The 18,555-nt window shown below is 44.9% G+C and overlaps 1 protein-coding gene across 10 annotated transcripts in view; it reads right to left on the reverse strand.

The window, feature by feature from the left end:
- Positions 1 to 3,322: 3,322 nt before the first annotated feature.
- Positions 3,323 to 18,555, reverse strand: part of Greb1 (growth regulating estrogen receptor binding 1) — a 160,576-nt gene continuing 145,343 nt past the window's right edge. For 7 of the 10 annotated variants that reach the window (XM_029554590.1, XM_017802495.1, XM_017802491.1 and 4 more), the window contains 7 exons: positions 16,509 to 16,713; positions 15,635 to 15,809; positions 13,589 to 13,807; positions 11,359 to 11,494; positions 7,801 to 8,004; positions 6,427 to 6,565; positions 3,323 to 5,245 (listed from right to left, as the gene is read on the reverse strand). In XM_029554590.1, coding sequence (XP_029410450.1) covers positions 5,082 to 5,245; positions 6,427 to 6,565; positions 7,801 to 8,004; positions 11,359 to 11,494; positions 13,589 to 13,807; positions 15,635 to 15,809; positions 16,509 to 16,713 — 1,242 coding nt within the window. In that variant the 3' untranslated portion in view covers positions 3,323 to 5,081. Of the gene's footprint in view, positions 5,246 to 6,426; positions 6,566 to 7,800; positions 8,005 to 11,358; positions 11,495 to 13,588; positions 13,808 to 15,634; positions 15,810 to 16,508; positions 16,714 to 18,555 lie in introns of those variants that run through there. The other 3 variants (XM_017802490.1, XM_017802493.1, XM_017802496.1) reach the window with 2 other exon arrangements.

Consider the following 18,555-nt stretch of genomic DNA (forward strand, 5'->3'; position numbering starts at 1 on the left):
TTGGTCTTTTTGAGACAGGGTCTCCCTGAAAGCTTCAGCTGGCCTGGAACTCACTATGTAGAACAGGCTGGCCTCAATCTCAGAGACCTGTGTGCCTCTGCCTCCCAAGTGCTGGGACTAACAGGATGCACCACCACACCCAGCTGGTATAATGTACTTTGATCTTATCCACCCCTTACTTCCCAGTTCCAACTCCCCCAAGAACCTCCCTCCATCATGTCTCCCTTCCAACATAATGTTCTTAGTTGATATTTTTTATTTATTTCCTAACCCACTAAATCCAATCAGTGTTGTCCATATGTGCATAGGCATGGAGTCATCAGTTAGGGCATGGGGAACCTACCAATAGCCACACTCCTAAAGAAAAGTGGCTCTCCCTCCTCCAGCTGCCATTGGCTGCTTATAGCTCCTAAGCTAGAGGTGGGGTCTTGGGAGCCCCTCCTCACTTCATGCTGGAATTTTTAACTAGCTTGATCTTGCATAGATCTTGTGTAGGTAATCGCAGCTGTTTCTAAGTTCATGCATGCAGATTTGCTTTATATATTGATTCTTTTATATTTGAATGTCTTTTAAATTTAACTGATGAGGGCTGGAGAGATAGCTCAGCAGTTAAGAACACTGACTGTTCTTGCAGAAGACCGGGGTTCAAATCCCAGCACCCACATGACAACCAACAACTGTCCGTAACTCCAGTTCCAGTGGATCCAACAGCCTTTTCTGTCCTCTGCAGGCATTGCACAACGGGTACTACCTACATGCAGGCATAATGCTCATACACATAAAATAAAAAGTTTTAAAAATTAAAAATTAACTGATGGATTTTTTTGCCCCCAAAGTTTATAATAGGAGAGAATTAATCAAATGTGGGAGCATGGCCAGGCATGGTGGCACACATCTTTAGTCTCAGCACTCGGGAGGCAGAAGCAGGCAGATCTCTGTGAGATGGAGGCCAGCCTGATCTACATAGTGAGTTCTAGGCAAGCTGGGGCTACGGGGAGATCCTGTCTCAAAAAAACCAAACAACAAACAACAAAACAAAACAACAAATGTGGAGTATGGTGGTTAGTTTTCTCTTGCTACAACTTAAAATCACCTGGGAAGAGAGTTTCAGTTGAGGAATAATCTATATCAGGTTGGTGCTCCAATTGTTGAGGTGGGAAGAGTAAACCTAAATGTGGGTGGCAGCATTTTATGGGCCCTGAACTATATGAGTAAAGAAAACCAGTCAGCAAGCAAGGATTCTTGTATTTGTGCTCTCTCTGCTCTTGACTGGAATGTGATGCTTTTAAGTTCCTACCTTGGCTTCCCCACCATAGTCTGTAACCTGGAACTGTAAGCCAAATAAACTCTTCTCTAAGTTCCTTTACCCAATCACCAAATCCAAGGGAGAGAGACGGTTCCATACAAGGAAGGAGCAAGCTTACTTAATAAGTAGCTCAAAGTTGGTACTGACTTCAAGCTTTCATCTCTACTGGCTTGTTTTCATAGTCATCAAATGTGTTATGCATGCCTGTGCCAGAATTTAAAGTTAGCCGTCTGAGTCTGCTTTCTCACTGCATTCTGAACACTGGGAACCGGGTAAGGAGGAGGAAATTCTGAATAAAAAACTCTACAAACTTGCTCTAAGACTTTACGCCTCACCTCCTCAGGAATTTCATAAAGATTAATTGTCCTTCTAGCTATATGAAAAGGCTGGCTTGGAAGCAATTTCCTTGGACAGCATTTAGCACACACTCTAACAAATGTCCAAGCAGCCCAGAAGGCAAGTAAAACTGCTTCTCCTATCCGAGACTCCGTTTTTCCGTTTTCCCTGATTCTGTCCCCCACTTTATCTAACAATCCCATATTGTAAGGCCCTGAAGCACACCCTGCAATGTGCAACCTATCTCTATAAGTGCACCCATGTCGTACAATGCTCACAGAGGACAGAAGAGGCTGTCCAATCCCCTGGGACTGGAGGTACAGACAGTTGTTAGCTGCCATATGTGTCGAATGCCCCCCAAGCCCACCAGGCTTGGGTCTTCAACAAAAAGGACACTCAGGCATATGTCTGAAGTTATGCGAGGAATTTATTAAAGGGACAGCAGGTACAGAGAGGAGAGCTCTCTTTAGATGAAAGAATCAGGAAGAATCCACTGAGGGGTCCCACAGGTCTTTTTTATTCTGCCTGGAGTTTGGGTTACCTAGGTGAATCTTCCCAACAGAAACAAAAGGGTTACTATAGAGACAGCACGAAGGCCGAACTGAAACTAACTTTCTAGAAGACCTGATTTATCATCCAGGTACAGCCTGTTAGCTCTGACCACTGAAGCAAAGAGCTCAGAAGCTCTTAAAGTGACACTCTCCTAATTTCCAATGCTTATGGCAAGCATGGCTCCCGACAATCATCAACCTTACCCAGCTGTGAACCCCATGAACTTCAATGATGACTGGCCTGGCAAGATATGCACACTTGTGCAATCATGGCACAAATGTTATGGGAGTAACCAACCACTTTCTAAATGGATTTAAAGCCTACTTCGCAAGTTGGAGTCCATACCTGGCATTGTTATCAGGGCCAAGAACCTGTGACTGGGCAGGTCACAAGCTGTAGGGGAGAACCTACTATTATCTTGCTAAATGGACATAGTATTAAACCTACTCCTGTTTTATTCTATTTGTGTATGTGTGTTATGTGCATGTATGTGTAGGCATCCGTAGAGGCCAGAAAAGCCTGATGACTCCCTGGAGTTGAAGTTATAGATGGTTGTGAGTCATCCAATGTAGATGCTAGGAACCAAACTCGGATCCTCTGAAAGAGCAGGTAACCACTGATTCATCTCTCCAACCCCTGTGGCTTTATTTTTTTGTGTATGTGGTATGTGTGTGGGTTACATGTGTTTATATGTGAGAATGTTGGCATGCCTGTGTCACTGCACATGTGTGGTAAAAAGACAACGTTGGGTATTGATCTCCACCTTCCACCTTGAGATAGGTTCTCTTTTTCACTGCTGTATAAGCCAGTACAGCCGGCCGGTGTGCTTCGGGAAGGGATTCACCTGTCTCCACCTCCCATCTCGCCATAGGAGCTTTGGATTACAGATGCATGTTACCACATCCAGCTTTACATGGATTTTAGGGATCCAAACTTGGGACCTCATGTTTGTGTGACAAGTGCTTTATCCACTGATCCATCTCCCCAACTCTCTGTGACTATCCCTGCTTTCTTTCCTAAAATATACTGTCACATAGTGAGACTTTAAGCAGGCAGTCCTGGGAAATCACTGGCCAAACTTTATCTTCTCAAAATGATGTAATTCATAGCCACCATACAATCAAGAAATGCATTCTAAGTTTTATTTATAAGACTGAAACATATATGAGTGTTAGTTTAAATTAACTAATGAAGTGGGGAGGATGGCACAGGAGCTATTTAGGGACAAGCTGAATGAGAGGAGGTCAGCTTTTATTCCAAAATAGGAATAATGACACACACAAAGTGATTATTTTATAAACATTGAGAAAATATTTTATACTTGTGTATTTTGTGTTTGGGGGGGTGGGGGGAGATTGGCAGTAAATCTTTGGCATCAACTTTGATAACAGTTTCCTCTTGGATTGTTACCAAGCACAGTGCTTATCCATGTCTAAGCAGGACACAGAAGATTGCATTGTGATTCATTTTTTCAATAACCTTTAGTTTTTCTTTTAGTTGTGGGTCACTTAAAAAGCACTTGGTGTGGGATGGAGACCTGGACTATGGGTCCAGAAAATAGCTGTTTAAATTGTGCTTCTAGTTCTTTCTCACTCTATGGCCTTGGTGGCTTGTGCTCTTTGTATCCTAATTTGTTCATCTTTCAAATGGGAAGAATAATCCCAAATATACAAGGTTACATGAAGGATTCAAGGATACATGTATCAAGCAACTGGCCTATAGGTGATGCTCTAGGATGCTGGTTTAAACAGCATCTTAGTGACGTACATGTACTTATCTCTGGTCCTACTTTCTCTAGACAGGGTAGATTCTCCCTTTAAGCATCTAAACTTGAATAACAGACTAGTTCACCTAAAAGTGAGCTTCAATAAATTATAACCATAAGTCTAGTCTTAACTATTTTTTAGAAGATTTTGTTTGTGTGTATGTGTATGGGTGTACAGGCCTGAATATACACAGAGGCCAGAAGAGGGCATCAGATCCCTCAGAGATAGAGTTAACAGGCATTTGCAGAACTGGCTTGTTACATAGGTGCTGGGATCCAAACACCCATCCTCATGACTGTGCAGCAAACACACAGCTGTGGAGTCATTTCTCTGGCCTCTTAACTAGCTTGTATAACACTTTGGTTATTTTTCTTGTCCTTTATCCTGTCAATTTGGTCCTCTTTCCTTTGTAAGGCAAATTTTAGGTCAACAGCTATAGCCTTAATTTCTTTCTTAAAGCCCTTTTAGCTTTAAAGAAAGCTTCTTTTCAATTTTGCCCTTTCTAAGAGGTAGGGTATTTACCCTATACTATTTTAATAGAATCACATTTTCTCTAAAATAAAACAATTTGTTTTATCATATTAAATTTGATGCCTTTGGGCTATCTTCTACAGAGAAAACTTGTAGGCAATTAAATAACTCTTATTTAAATGATTCACTTTTTCTTCTTGTCTCCAGCCTTTACTGTTAAGATATTCCTTTGGAAGATTGCTTTGTAGGGGATCACAGGGAAACTTTCTGCAATCAGTTCTACATATCTGTAATACTGGCACCTTGACAAGATAACCCAAGATCCTCTAGAACAAGTCAGGTTTGTCCATGGAAGCATAGGAATGACAGATAGGCAAAACTTCATTCTTCATAAAATGGACTCTGGGATAGCTCAGGACAATGTGGTTTGGCCTAGAATGTAGCAGTCTTGGGTTTTCAGTTCTGCCCATCAGGGACTCTAAATCACTATCTGCTGCAGGACCACATGTGCCTCATGGGGCTGTGCAGCAGACGGTCTCTGGGCCTGTTCCAGTTCTTCTACTCCTTGGTCCGGGACCTCCATTAGCCTCAGTAGCAGGTGATCTCTGACCACTCCACCCTCTGAAGACATCTACCAGGCTCTCTCTCTCTCAGATGTGCCGTCCAGTGAGGAAAAAGAGTGGCCGGTCTTCTTTGGCATTGGCTGTCTGGAACTCATCCCGCAGTCGGAACTGCCACTCATCTTCCAGCTCTAGGCGAACCACAGTCTGGCGGAGTGAGTTGCGGTCCTGACAAATCACACACAAGGTGGCACCTGCGAGGGTAAGCGTAAGGGCAGAGGAAAGGGGTGAGCTTCCTCAGGAGCAGCTGCGGAGATCCCACTTACAATAACCAAACAGTATCTGGAGTGGGAAGTGTCAAATGCCCAGCAGGCCCTCCTCTCTTTGAGTGATTTATAATTACAGCAAGACAGGCGACTGGGATTTGGCCGGTTTGGGATGACAGCAGAGAGGCAGAAAAGATGGACAGAAAAGGGACGGTGAAGGGAAGGAGAGCTTTGGGTCAGATCCCAGAGCAGGCAATCTCAGTTCTGGCTCTGGGTTCTTGTGCCACCCTCTGCCTCACAGCTGAATCCTGTTCCCCACTCATGGAGGCCTGCTCCTACCCTTGCCAAATGCCCAGCAACAAGAAATCTCCATCCACAGCAATCCACTTCTCAGGCTTTGTACACACTCTGTCTCCCTCTCTCCCTCTCCCTCCTCCCAGATGTATTCAATCCTCCCTTTAGGCCTGGCAGGGGTGTCCAAAGTTTTCACATTGGGACACCATATTGTCATTTACAAAATTTTGCATAATCAAGTAACAAAAAAAAAAAATCACAAAAACCCCTCAATATTTTAAGTAAATTTGCCATTGGGGTGGGGTCATCCTGGAGTTAGCTAAGGCATGGAGCACCCATCAAATTGGACAAGCACACTATAAGAAGTGTTTCTGAGGGCAGAGGCTTGACCTTTTCTGTTGCTAATTAAACCCATGCTAGTGAAAAAATTAGTAAAATTCAAGGAAGGTCAGCTAGGAATCTGAGCTGCCTGGAATTACAGATTAACAAAACCTGTTTGCAAGCCATTTCCAGTTTCAACCACTGGCAGTTAAAAAAGAAAGATTAGAAAGGAGATAAAGGAGGCTGGGGGTGGGGCTTTTCTACCAGAAAGAAGGCTCTGGAGGGCCCAGGCCCCAACATAAAGGACCTTAGATGGAAAAGAAACAGAAATGGACTATATCTGCCTTTCACCAGAAAGAAAAATCTTATCTCTGCTGAACAGATGTAAGAAAAGAACCCTGGTATCTAATCCCAGCTTTTGGATACTTTGAGAGTAGAGGTTCTTGCTTTCCCTCACTTGAGCCTCAGTTTACCCACTGGTAAATACAGACCCGTCATCAGAAATGCCAGGTGACAGTAGCCAGTCAAATCAAACTCCATGCTAGGAATGTTACCTTTCAGAAAATGGAACTTTTTCAAGAAGCTAGCCCCAACAAAAGAATCGCAGAGGTACAGCAGGAGCCCACTGAATGCCATGTCGGAGCAGCTGATGTTTAAGGAGTGGGGCCTGGAGCTCACATAACACACAGAAATCTGAAAAAGAGCCCAAGAGAAGCATCACTTTCCAGCAAGTTCTCAGTTTTACTTGGGATTTATATCTAACAAGTACCGGGTGCTTCGTCAAGTTCAAGTTGGGGCTTGGGAAATGTTTTCATAATATTTCCAAATCTATATCCTTAAAAAATTGGCTCCAGGAGGTTTATTCTGATTTATCATAGTCATACATTGATTTGGGAATCTGTATTTTGGCATCAGAATTGGGTTTGATTCCTAAATTCTTTTTTTAAAAAATTTAAATTTTTTTAAGCCAGGTGTGGTGGCGCATGCCTTTAGTCCCAGCACTTGGAAGGCAGAAGCAAGTGGATCTCTGTGAGTTCAAGGCCAGCCTGGTCTATAAAGTGAGTTCCAGGCCAGCCTGGGCTACAGGGAGACCCTGTCTCCAAAAAAAATCCAAAAAATAAATAAATAAAATAAAAAATTTAATTTTATGCATATGCGGTGCCTACAGAGGCCAGAAGAGGGCATCAGAATCCCAGGAACTGGAGTTACAGATGGTTGTGAACTGCCATGCAGGTGCTGAGAACTGAACCTGGGTCCTCTGCAAGAGCTTTTAACCAGTGAGCCATCTGTCCAGCCAGATTCCTAAATTCTATTTAGCAAACTAACTTCCCTCTGCCTCAGCTTTTGGCAGAGGTCAAGTGGGGTCAATACCTGAGATAAAGTCTTAAGCACAGTTCACCCTCAGTATCCACAGGTTCCATCTGCATCCATAGTTTCAATCAACCACAAATCAAAAATATTTGGGGGCTGGGCATAGTGGCACACACCTTTAATCCCAGTACTTGGGAGGCAGGGGCAGGTGGATCTCTGTGAGATCAAGAGGAGCCAGGTCTTATACATAGTGAGTTCTAGGCAGGCTGGGGCTACAGGGAGACACTGTCTCAAAAAAAAAAATTGGAAAAAACTGCATCTGTACTGAACATACATGGTATTTGTCCTTGTTTCCTTAAACAATGCATATAGCAACTATGCACGCAGCACTTACATTGTGATAGGTATACGTCATCCAGAGAAGATTCAAGGTGTGCAGGAAGATGTACATGAGTAATGTGAATGATGCCCTCTTACACAAGGGACACTAGCACCTGCTGATTTCTGGAGCCTGTGGAGTCCTACAGCTAATCTTGGACCCCTGAGGGATACCATAACTGTGATTCAGGGTCTTTGTGCTAAGTGCCCTGCTCTATGGATTCCATGTCCTGAGTTACCTGAGGTCCTAGGTTAAGGTAGCAGTCCACAGACAACACAGGGTGGCTGTGGTTCTTCAGGGACAGCGGAAAGAAGCGATGGCTGTGGTACTGGAGGAACTTCTCTAGCAGGAGCTGGGCAGGAGCTGCCAGGAATGTGTGCTTGCTGTCCGGAGCACAGATGTACTGGGATGGCACAATGACCACGGAGCTATCAGACACCTGCTAGGGAGGGGGACAGATATCAGGCCACTTCCCACCCTCAGGAGAGAAGAGCTCCCTGGGTCTTCTGGCCACATGACTGATTCCCAAGGGTGGGGAAGGTTTTGCTGCTTTGAGTAACAATGTGAGTTAGGAACTCAAGCTTTAAGTAAAATTTCCCATTAAGAAAAATTAGACTCAGGGCTGGAGAGATGGCTCAGTAGTTAAGAGCACTGGCTGTCCTTGCAGAGGACCCAGGTTCACATCCCAGCACCCATATGGCAGGTAACACCCATCCAGTTCCAGGGGATCCAATGCCTTCTTCTGTCCTTTGCAGGCAGGCAATACACTCATACACATAAAATTTTTTAAAATAAATTTTAAAAATTAGTCTTGGTCTAGTGCTAGGTGTGGGATACCTTCCCTTGAATTGCTGGTCAGGGGTATCCTAGAGGCCAACAAAACAATCCAGGCTATTGCCATTGCTTTTGGTTGCCCACCAGAACTTGTTGGTAAGATGCCCCAAAACACTACACAATTTGGTCACAGAACATGGAGAAATCAAACTGTCACTAAGAAGCTTCTTTCCTGCTGGCTAGCTTTCATAGTTCCAGACAGTGATATGCAGGCTGCTGGGGGACAAAAGTCATCAATAGTCTTACCCAGCTATGAATCCTGCAAGCTAAACAACAACCAACCTGTCAAGATATGTCCACGGGTGCAATAGTGGCATAAATGTTATAAGTGTAACTAACAACTTTCTGATAGGATTTAAGGCCTGCTCCACAGGAGGAAACACATACTTGCTACTGTAAATCTGGCCAAGAACCTGTGACCGGGGAGCTCATATGCCCTAGATGTACACCTACTACTATTTTACTAAATAGACAAAGTAGAAAACTGCCCTCTAAATATGTGTCTCTATACCCACAGATTAGTGCAGCTCTCAGTCCTCATCAGAGAAGCTTCTCTGTGCAATGGACAGCAGTTAATGCAGAAACTCAACTTGCCAAAGTGCAGAGAATAAGTGTCTACAGAGCGCTCATCCATAAATGAAACATCTATCACACATCCTCCCCTCAGGGTTCAGGGAGCACCATGAAGTGGGGATGTAAAGACTGTAAGAGTGAGAGGTCAAGGAGGATTGGGGAAAAACAGTGACTTCTGGACATGACAGGACTGCTGCACTCATGAACGCACAGCAGCTATTGCTGCCTAAGATCAAGCCAGTTAACATTCCAGGACGGATGGGGGAAGAGCTAATGAGCCCCCACCCCAATTGAGGAGCTAATGACAGTTGATAGCTGCTAGGGGAAGGAAAGCCAGTTTTCCTTAAGGGTATAGCTCCTGGTAGGTCAACATGCTACAGTGGGTGGCCCCACACCCATGCATATATTAACAGCACAAATTGAACTTAGTGGGCTAATTTAAAAAGAGGACATGAAGTTGGGTAGGGCCTAGATGGTGGAAGTTGGTGACTGACTGGGCTTTTGAAGGTTGTAGCCCATCCCCTGGTTTTGTGCTCTGTGCTTCATGGTCTACTCTCATGTGAACAGCTCCATCACACATTCCTACCACCACAGACTCAATCACTCCACTCTGCCTTCCCCACTTTGTGGACTGAAATCCCCCTGAAACTGTGAGTCAAAATCAATCTTTTCCTCCTTAATCTATTGTGCCAGCTATTCTCTCCCAGCAATGCAAAAGCTGGCTGGTACCAGAGAAGAGGGTTCCTGGTCTTTACTTAATCTGACCATGTGGTTCTTAGGACATAGTCTTTTTATTACTCCTAAAGCAAAGTCTAGAAGTTTCCCAAAGCCCGTAGCAGAAGCTCTTCCAGCTCTCCTCTTCTCTCCCTCCTGGCTCCTCCTCAGGGAGTAGTAGTAGTGTAGTAGTGTAGTGCAGTAGTAGCATAGTAACTACACTTCGTCCTCAGGGACACCTACAAATTCCTCTCCTCCCCAGCTGCTACATTAGTCACCCTAGGACACCTTCATCTTCATGGTGCTTCTAACAATGGGGCTTCACTAAATACGTCTGACTTCTGCCTCTGCTTAAGGCTACAAATCTGCAAGCAAAGGGATGACCAGGTGCTTAGTTTATATATAACAAAATAAATGAAGTGATTTCTCTCCCATGAAAGATTATAAAATATCAATAGTTTTCATATATATGTGTAATATATATATAAAATCAACACAAGACTATGTTCAACATGGGATAAAGATAGTCAAGAGGGCTTAGCAGATAAAGGTACTCACTGCCAAGCCTGATGATCTTAGTTTGAGCCCCAAGACCCACATGGTAGAAAGAAAGAACAAACTCCCACAAATTAGCCTCTGACCTCCATATATACACTGTGGCATGTATACATACATATATACATATATATACAAAACAAATGTAGAAACATTTTTAAACCTAAGAGTTATAATTATACTGAGGAAATAAAAGAATAATTAATTTGACAGGTACATCAGGATCTTTGGCAAGAACAGTAATACACTAACAATCTCATTGGTTCCTAAATTAATCTTTCACTGGTAGTGGATTAACTCATTGACCACTCCCCAAGTTCTTCTGTAGGATAGGACTCACATTTGAAGGTCCTGCTATTTTGTACTTAAAGTACTTTAAAATAGGTTTTCATTCCCCCAAGAAAAGTCTGCCCCCAGCTAGGGGCGGGGTGGCTGTGTGGAGCTGCTGTCTAGATCCAGGCTGGAACCAACTCAGGGTAGGTCACTGCAAGGAGTTGATGAAGACCAAGAAGGGCGGAGGCTAAGAAAAGGACACCCTGATGTCACCAGGGCAATATTCAGACAGACAGAAGCTGATAAACAAGAAATCAGAGGGACCTTCAGGAAGAAACTAGCCAGCTTGCCTGGCTTTCTGGCAGACATTTTCTTTTGATTTTTGTACCATAAATTCTCAGCCTGCTCAACTAGAACAGCTGTGGTCACCTCTCTCCCATCAGAGCCTGGCTCATGGACAGACTGCATGGCCACTAAGGTAAGCTAGCTCAGGGTGTTATGCTTAATGGCTCTTTGACTGGGTACTTTCCAGGGATGCAGAGAAGAGACGGGTACCACACCTACCCCAGCCAGGGTGGGGCAGGGAGTAGTGCACAAGAAAGGCTTGCTTGGTGGTGGTCTTGCACTGAACAGCATCTCACTGAGTGCCAATTAAGGTCAGAAATCAGAAGAGACACTTCCCAGGGCTTGGTGTCAATCAAATACTACTGCTAATACTGTGCAGTGGTCAGAGCCCACCCTTGAAAGATGAGGCACTCTCCTGCATCCCAGGCTCCCACTCTCAACTGTGATACCACAGTAGCCTGGCTATGACCTGGGCACTTACCCAGTGGTGTGCCACACTCACCTTCGATGTGATGTGGAAGGACCTGTGCCCACCTACAGCAATCTGCTTCTTCATCACGCTGAAGCGATTGAACCGGCAAAGCAGGAGGCCGGCACTGTGCACTCGCAGGTTGAAGTCTACGTCATCACATGTAAACCTGCTCAGAGCCAGAGAAGCTGATTTGACTGGGCATAGCTCACATGCCCCCAGACACCCTCTCAACACAGTAGCCCCATCATGGGGGCTACAAGTATTATAGCAGGCATTATAGTAGAAAGTAAGGGAGACATGCCCTGTTTCCTCCCTTAAGAGTTAATCCAGTGGGGCAGGTCAGAGACCTGGCCAGAGGACCATCCCTAAGAATGTAAGTTCACCTCAAGATAATGAATTCCCACCCTCCAGTACAATCCCTATGTGCCACCATGAGGTTTGGTTGGGTCTACCAGTGTCTGTGACTCATAAATGTCTATCTCTTTTTCTTCTCTTTTTTTTCCTTTCTTTCAGTGCTAGCCAGAGCCCAAGCACGCATTTAAACTCCCTAAATAAGGTTTGGGCTTCCTTGCTCTCTTTCTAAAGCTGCCCTTCCCTCCGTGTGTCTGTCTGTCAGCCTGTGTGTCCACTGGACACCCTGCCAGCTTATCTTCTCCATCCTCCTCTTTCCTTTCAGACAGCAGTGAGAGTTACAGCTTGCCTATCCAGGGGTTTTCCTTTTAAACTCTAATTGTCGTCAAGCTTCCATGTGAGTCTATTCTTTGTCCTTGGGCAGCATTTGTGTCTGTTCTTAAATTCTTCTAGTAATGAGACTAAGAGCCCTAGGAGGGGACCCCAATTTCTAAAGCATCATATGATGACTCCGTTGGGACTCTCCAAGATTTCTAGTAACAGTTCTTTCCTGCCTTTTAATTCTTTCATTGCAGAGGAAGCGACCCCATCCCTGCATCCCTAGACAGCATCACAAGGGTGAAATTGTTTCTCTCCTGCCTCAAACCCTTATTCTAGTGAGGATGTGAGGCAAAACAGAAGGCAAACAGTGACATTGCTGGACCCAGAGAGGCTGTGTGTGCTCATGACTTCCAACTGTGTGAGGACTGGACTTGGACATCAATGCCAGGCACCACAAAAGAATATGATTCTCCCGAATTGTTTGGTTTGTTGTGTTCTGAGACAGGGTCTCTTGTCCAAGCTGGCCTCAAGCTAACTGTGAAGCAAGGATGACCCTGAACTCCTGATTCTCCACCTTCTAAATACTAGGGTGACACTCAGCTTATACTGTGCTGGGAATCACACACTAGGCAAGGACTCTACCAGGTGAGCTACATTCTTCAGCCTTCCATTCAGTTGTGGAAAAGAAACAACCATAGCCTCAAAGTGTAAAAATGTTGGGCATATTTTTATAGCTGAGGAAAACAGGCTCAAAGAAAATAATTTGCCTATACTACAGGGCTGGTAAGTGGCAGAATGCAGGCCCCAGCAGGATAGTCAACCTGCTCCAAATCTGAAACTCTTAAGTGGCCCTGCTGCCTGGCATACAGGATGCTCAATAAACAGACTTCTGTGGCTGGACATGTTCACTGAAATCACTTCATAGTATTCTTTCATCATTAAAATGTGACATATTTGGAGAGGAAACCCAAGCAAAAGACACACCCAGCACAAAGTAACTCATTAAAGAAAGTGTCTATGAGTTAATGGATGGAGTTGAATAACCTCATATAATACTGAAAAATCCTATGGCACATGAGGGCTGAAAGCCAGGTAGGCCAGTGCTGTGGGTAGACTTCTTCTTCAACAGCCATCATGATTAGTCTTGATTGTCAACTTGCTGGACTTTAGAATCATCACAGAAACAAATCTCTGTGCATGTCTGTGAGGGAATTTCTAGATTGGCTTCATTGGGGTTGAAGACCCACCCTAAATATGGGCAGCGCCAGAGTACTAGAATGAATAAAAAGGAGAAAGTGAGCTGAGCACCAGTACTCATCTCCCTCTGCTTCCTGACTGCATAAACAATGTGACCAGCCATCTTACACTCCTGCCACCAGGCCTTCCCCACCAAAATGGACAGAATCCTCAAACTCTGAGCCAAAATAAGCCCTCCTTTCTTTAAGTTGCTTTTGTTAAATATTCTGTCACAGGATTGAGAAAGCAACTATACAGTGCTGGTGGCTGGGAGGAGCATCTGCCAGGCTTGTCTGAAGCTGTATCCTGCACAGGGCTCGGGGCCGCCTCCTGCCATGGGCCCCACACTTACCTGTTCTGGTTGTACTGCACATTCTGGGTCAAGTCCACATTGAGGATGATGAAGTCATGCACGTGGCAGCGAGAGAAAGGTTCCCGCACCTCACTGCTCTGAGTCTTACTGGCCCATTTCCGCATGCCGATCAGGGCATAATGCGTGATGTTGGGGGACGCCTCGATGTGCTGCATAATGTGCTTCAGAGAGATGTTCCTCTCTGACCAGGAGAACTCTCTGCTCAGAAAAGAGAGGTTGGTGTCCCCAGGATGACATGCAGACAGCTGCAAGCCAGTCAGGGCATGGATTCCCAATTGCATTGCTGCATGCTGGAGCAGGCTGGTATGGACTGAACCTAACACCATTTCCAAAGGGTGCTAGGTACCCTGGCAAGTACTTCATATCTACTGTCATTTCACTGTGCAGAATACAGTCACATCCCATGTGCTGAACACACATACAGACCATGGATTAATTCATCTTCACAACAAATTCTAGTTTGGAGATCAATATCGATCAAAAACAAGGATCCTAGGGGGCTGGGGGGGGGCAGCTCAGCAGTTAAGAACACTGGCTGCTCTTGAAGAGGACCCAAGTTCGATTACAAGTACCACGACTCCAGTTCCACCAGACACATAAATGATTGGTAGGTAGGTAGGTAGGTAGATAGATAGGTGATGATAGATAGATGATAGATGATAGATAGGTAGGTAGATAGATAGATAGATAGATAGATGATAGACAGACAGACAGACAGATAGATAGATAGATAGATAGATAGATAGATAGATAACAGAGACAGATAGATGATAGAGAGATAGATGACAGAGATATATAGATGATAGATGTTAGTGAGATGATAGACAGATAGATAAATAAATATAATAGATTATATAAAACAAGGGCTCTGGAAACCTCCAGAGACTTAGCTGATTGCTTCAAGTCATACAGAAAACCCAAATAAAGCCAGGAGTGCAGGAGTGAAGGGTTGTGCTAGTGGGAGAAGCATGGCTAGAGCGCAGCATGAAGGGTATCTTGGGGGGGGCGGAAATAAGGTCAGCTGCTTGATGGAGGGGTTGTCTAAATAGATATGCTCAATTTGTGAAATATTTTGTATACATATTACCATTTCTTTTGTTCTGTGTATATATGAACTACATTAAGTCTATTTGCTGCATTTCTGCCTTTTTATTTTTTTAAGATTTATTTTATGTATGTATCTGTATGAGTGTGTGTACACATTATGTACATGGTGTATGTGTGTGTGTATGGGTGCACACATGTGTGCATGGATACATGAGCTTGTGAGGGTGTAAAGGCCAGAAGGTGTCAGATCCCTTGGGGTAGTGACATGCCTTTCCAGGATGCCTGACCTGTTAGGTGGTGCTAGGGTCTGAGCTCCCCTATTCACAATCGCACAGTAAGCACTCTTTACTGCTGAGTCATCTCTCCAGCCCTATTCTCCATTTCTGTATATGGGATATACCTCAAGAACATTTTTTAAAAATTAAAAGAAAACTGGAGCCAGGCCTGGTGGTGCACTCCTTTAATCTCAGCACTCAGGAGGCAGAGGCAGGCAGATCTGTGAGTTCAAGGCCAGCCTGGTCTATATCGTGAGTTCCAGACCAGCTGGAGCTACAAGGAGATTCTGTCTCAAAAAGGAAAAAGAGAAAGAAAGAAAGAAAGTGACAGAGAAAGAGAGAGAGAGAGAGAGAGAGAGAGAGAGGAAGGAAGGAAGGAAGGAAGGAAGGAAGGGAGAAAGAGAGAGAAAGAGAAAGAAAAGAAAGAAAAAAGAAGGAGGGAATGAAGAAAGAGAAAGAAAGAAAGAAAGAAAGAAAGAAGGAAGGAAGGAAGGAAGGAAGGAAGGAAAGAAGGAAGGAAGGAAGGAAGAAAGAAAGGAAACTGGGTTTGGACCATGGATCCAGTTCTGCTACATCTGGGACCCTAGCTTTGTTATGAGAGGTACGTTTAGTTTTCAAGGCTGAGAGGGGACTGCCTGTCACAGAGTTTCTCTCTCTTCTCTCCTCTCTGGGTGAAAGGAAGCAGTTTACCCAGTTACCTCACCTGCTCTGTTCCCCAGCACAGTCCACATCCACTGCATTCCACATCACGCAGGAATCATCAGAAATGACAATGAATGGCCAAATGTCCTGTGGCTTGATTCCCAGCTCCTCCTGCCGGCTCCTCTCCAGTTCCAGGTTGTGGTAGCACAGCTCCTTAATCAGGAAATGGGCAGCTCCTGCAATAGCCAAGTGACCTGACTCAGAGTCTGTCCTGCACCCACATCCACAGGACAAACCCCAAACCAGAACCAAGCACCCAGCATCCACACACATACACCTCTTCTACTGCCCAGTGTCTACCAACAAGGAAATGCCCCTCTCCACCTTGTACACACATGTGCTTGTCTAACAAATGAGTTAAACGAATAACCAAACATTAAAAAAATATATATTCAAAGAGAAGTCTAACACAGGAGCTCAAAGATAGCTAGCTCATTTGGGAAAGTGCTTGGCTCGCATGCATGAGAGCCTGAGTTCAATCTCCAGAACCCATGTAAAAAAGAGTTGGACATGGTGGCCTGTAATTGCAATCCCAACGCTTGGGAAGCAGAGGCAGGCAGATCAATGGAGCTCATGGCCAGCAAGCCAAGCCGAATTGGTAAGATGCAGGCAATGAGAGACCTGGTCTCAAAAACCAAGGTGGACTGCTTCTGAAGAAGGACATCAAAATTGTTCTCTGACCTATAAACACACACACACACACACACACACACACACATACACACACACACACACACTTTAGAACAGCTTTGAAATTCTAAAAGGAAAAAAAAAAGCTTGATGTCAGCTCTTGAGTTCTTTCTTCTCGAATTCATTCTCTCTTGAGTCTTCGTTCACAGAAACTTTTCCTGGCAAGGCATGTTAAAGCCACCTACCAACTCCAGCACTGTTGAAGATGCTTGGGAGCACCAGCATGATGTGGTTGGGCCAGTATTTCTTATAAATGGCCATTTCGTACTCCTTGACGACCAACACGTGCAGATGGCTGGCTCCATCCATTGCATGGTACAGATTAAAGAGTCCATGCTCGTGACGGCCTGTTGTCGGAGTAAAGGTTGGGCTTTTGATGTGTTCATAACTCTGGAAAGTAGAGAAACAGAGAGAGAGTGTGTGTAAATATGGGCACACCTTTCTTTTGTAGCACCTTCTGTGGAAAGATAGGAGTTGTTTCTACTCTCCTTGAATCCCAGAGACAACACTAACTGGACTTTGCTAAGAGAAAATGCAGGAGAAATGATGTCATACTATTCTGAGCCATCTCAGAAGGCTCCTTTGAATGAGCCTGGGCTAGGCTGCTGGGGGACAACGCTGCGCAGAGCAGAGAGGCACATTCCATGAGGACAGGTGACCCTCCAGCTGACCACTGACTGATGACAGCTAACCCAGACACAGAATGAACTCATTCAAACCCAGAGTAATCACCCATCCAAACCACACCAATCTGCTGACCTCAGAGCAAGAAGCCAAACAGTCCGATTCAGAAATGGCTATTATGCAACAAGTCTAACTGGTATCCATCAGCTAACCATCACTGTCTCGTATTGGAATCTAACGCTCTGCTTTTAGCTGGTGTTCTTCCAGAATGTCCTAAACCCTCCACATACTGTGAACACCGGACATTCCTCGCAGCTTGGATATTGATACAACCAAGTTGTGGAATCTTTTATGTTCATAACTGTTTTCTTCAGCTCTTTTCTTAAGAAGCTCCTCTGGCTGAGCTAAGGCTTCTATTTCCTCTGAATTCTTCAAAGCACCTGCTGCAAAGCTGCATACACAGCTGGTGCCCCATGGCCCACCACTGGGAAACTGGGAAAGTGAACAACTGCTTCCTCCTCTGGTATACCCACAGGAGGGCCGCTATAGCACCTAGACCCCAGAGATATGAGACACCTTTGTAAATAGACCTCTCTGGTGCTGTACAGATATTTGCACTGTTGGCAACACATTGCTGGGTCTATAAGGCCAGGTCCAACTTGACTGCTAGCTGGCACTCCAGAGAAGCAGAGTGCTCCCTGCAGGTCTGTGGAAGGGGACTTGGGTCAAATCTGAAGTCATTGAGCTCAATCTGTGAAGCCAGGAGCCTTATGTTGGACATCGCTGTAGGAGGTAGGGACCAAGAAATGGAAGCACAGTGTCTCCCTAAGATAAAGAAAATATATCCCCCCATATCCTAAAATGTTTATGGGTGAAATGGTAGGACCCTGGGGATTTACTTCTAAATGACACCGGGTAAGAGAAGATAAGATAGTAAAACACAGCTGACTGTGAGTTTGTCTTTGTATAAGTTGGCAGGTGGGCCCTCAGGGAGTCTCTGGGAGTCTTTCTCCTGTTCTCCCTACCTCAGCCTATCCAAAATTTTTGTGACAGAACATTAAAGAAAAGAGAGGGAAGATGAACATCTCACCAGCATGTGATACCTCCTGGGTGCTATACTCACAACCCCATATTGGTTATTCTAAAGAATTCTCACATGGGCTGGAGAGCTGGCTCAGTGATTAAGAGCACTAGCTGCTCTTGCAGAGGACCGGGTTTGATTCTCAGCAACCACATGGTGGCTAACAACCATCCATAACTCCAGTACCAGGGGATCCAACACCCTCTTCTGACCTCTGTTAGGGTTCCAATAGCAGCCCCCCTCTCCCCAACAGGGACCTACAGACTTTGGAGCCTGGAAAAGGGAACTTAGCTGATAAGCACCTTGACCTTTGAGGTCAAGAAGGACAAACTCTGCTGAGAAGCAGCCTGCCTTTCCTCTGACCTCCAAAGATAAGATAAGCAGAGTTCCTCTTATCTTAAGAGGAAAAAGAAGACACTTCCACACCCTAATCCTACCTGCTTCCCCCTCCCTGATTTCTCCCCCAAACATTCCCCCCTTCCACACCCTAAAGCCCCCATATGTAAAGTCCCAGCTCACAACCCGTG

Source organism: Nannospalax galili, unplaced genomic scaffold, assembly GCF_000622305.1.
Source record: "Nannospalax galili isolate Female #2095 unplaced genomic scaffold, S.galili_v1.0 scaffold100, whole genome shotgun sequence".
NCBI lineage: Eukaryota > Metazoa > Chordata > Mammalia > Rodentia > Spalacidae > Nannospalax > Nannospalax galili.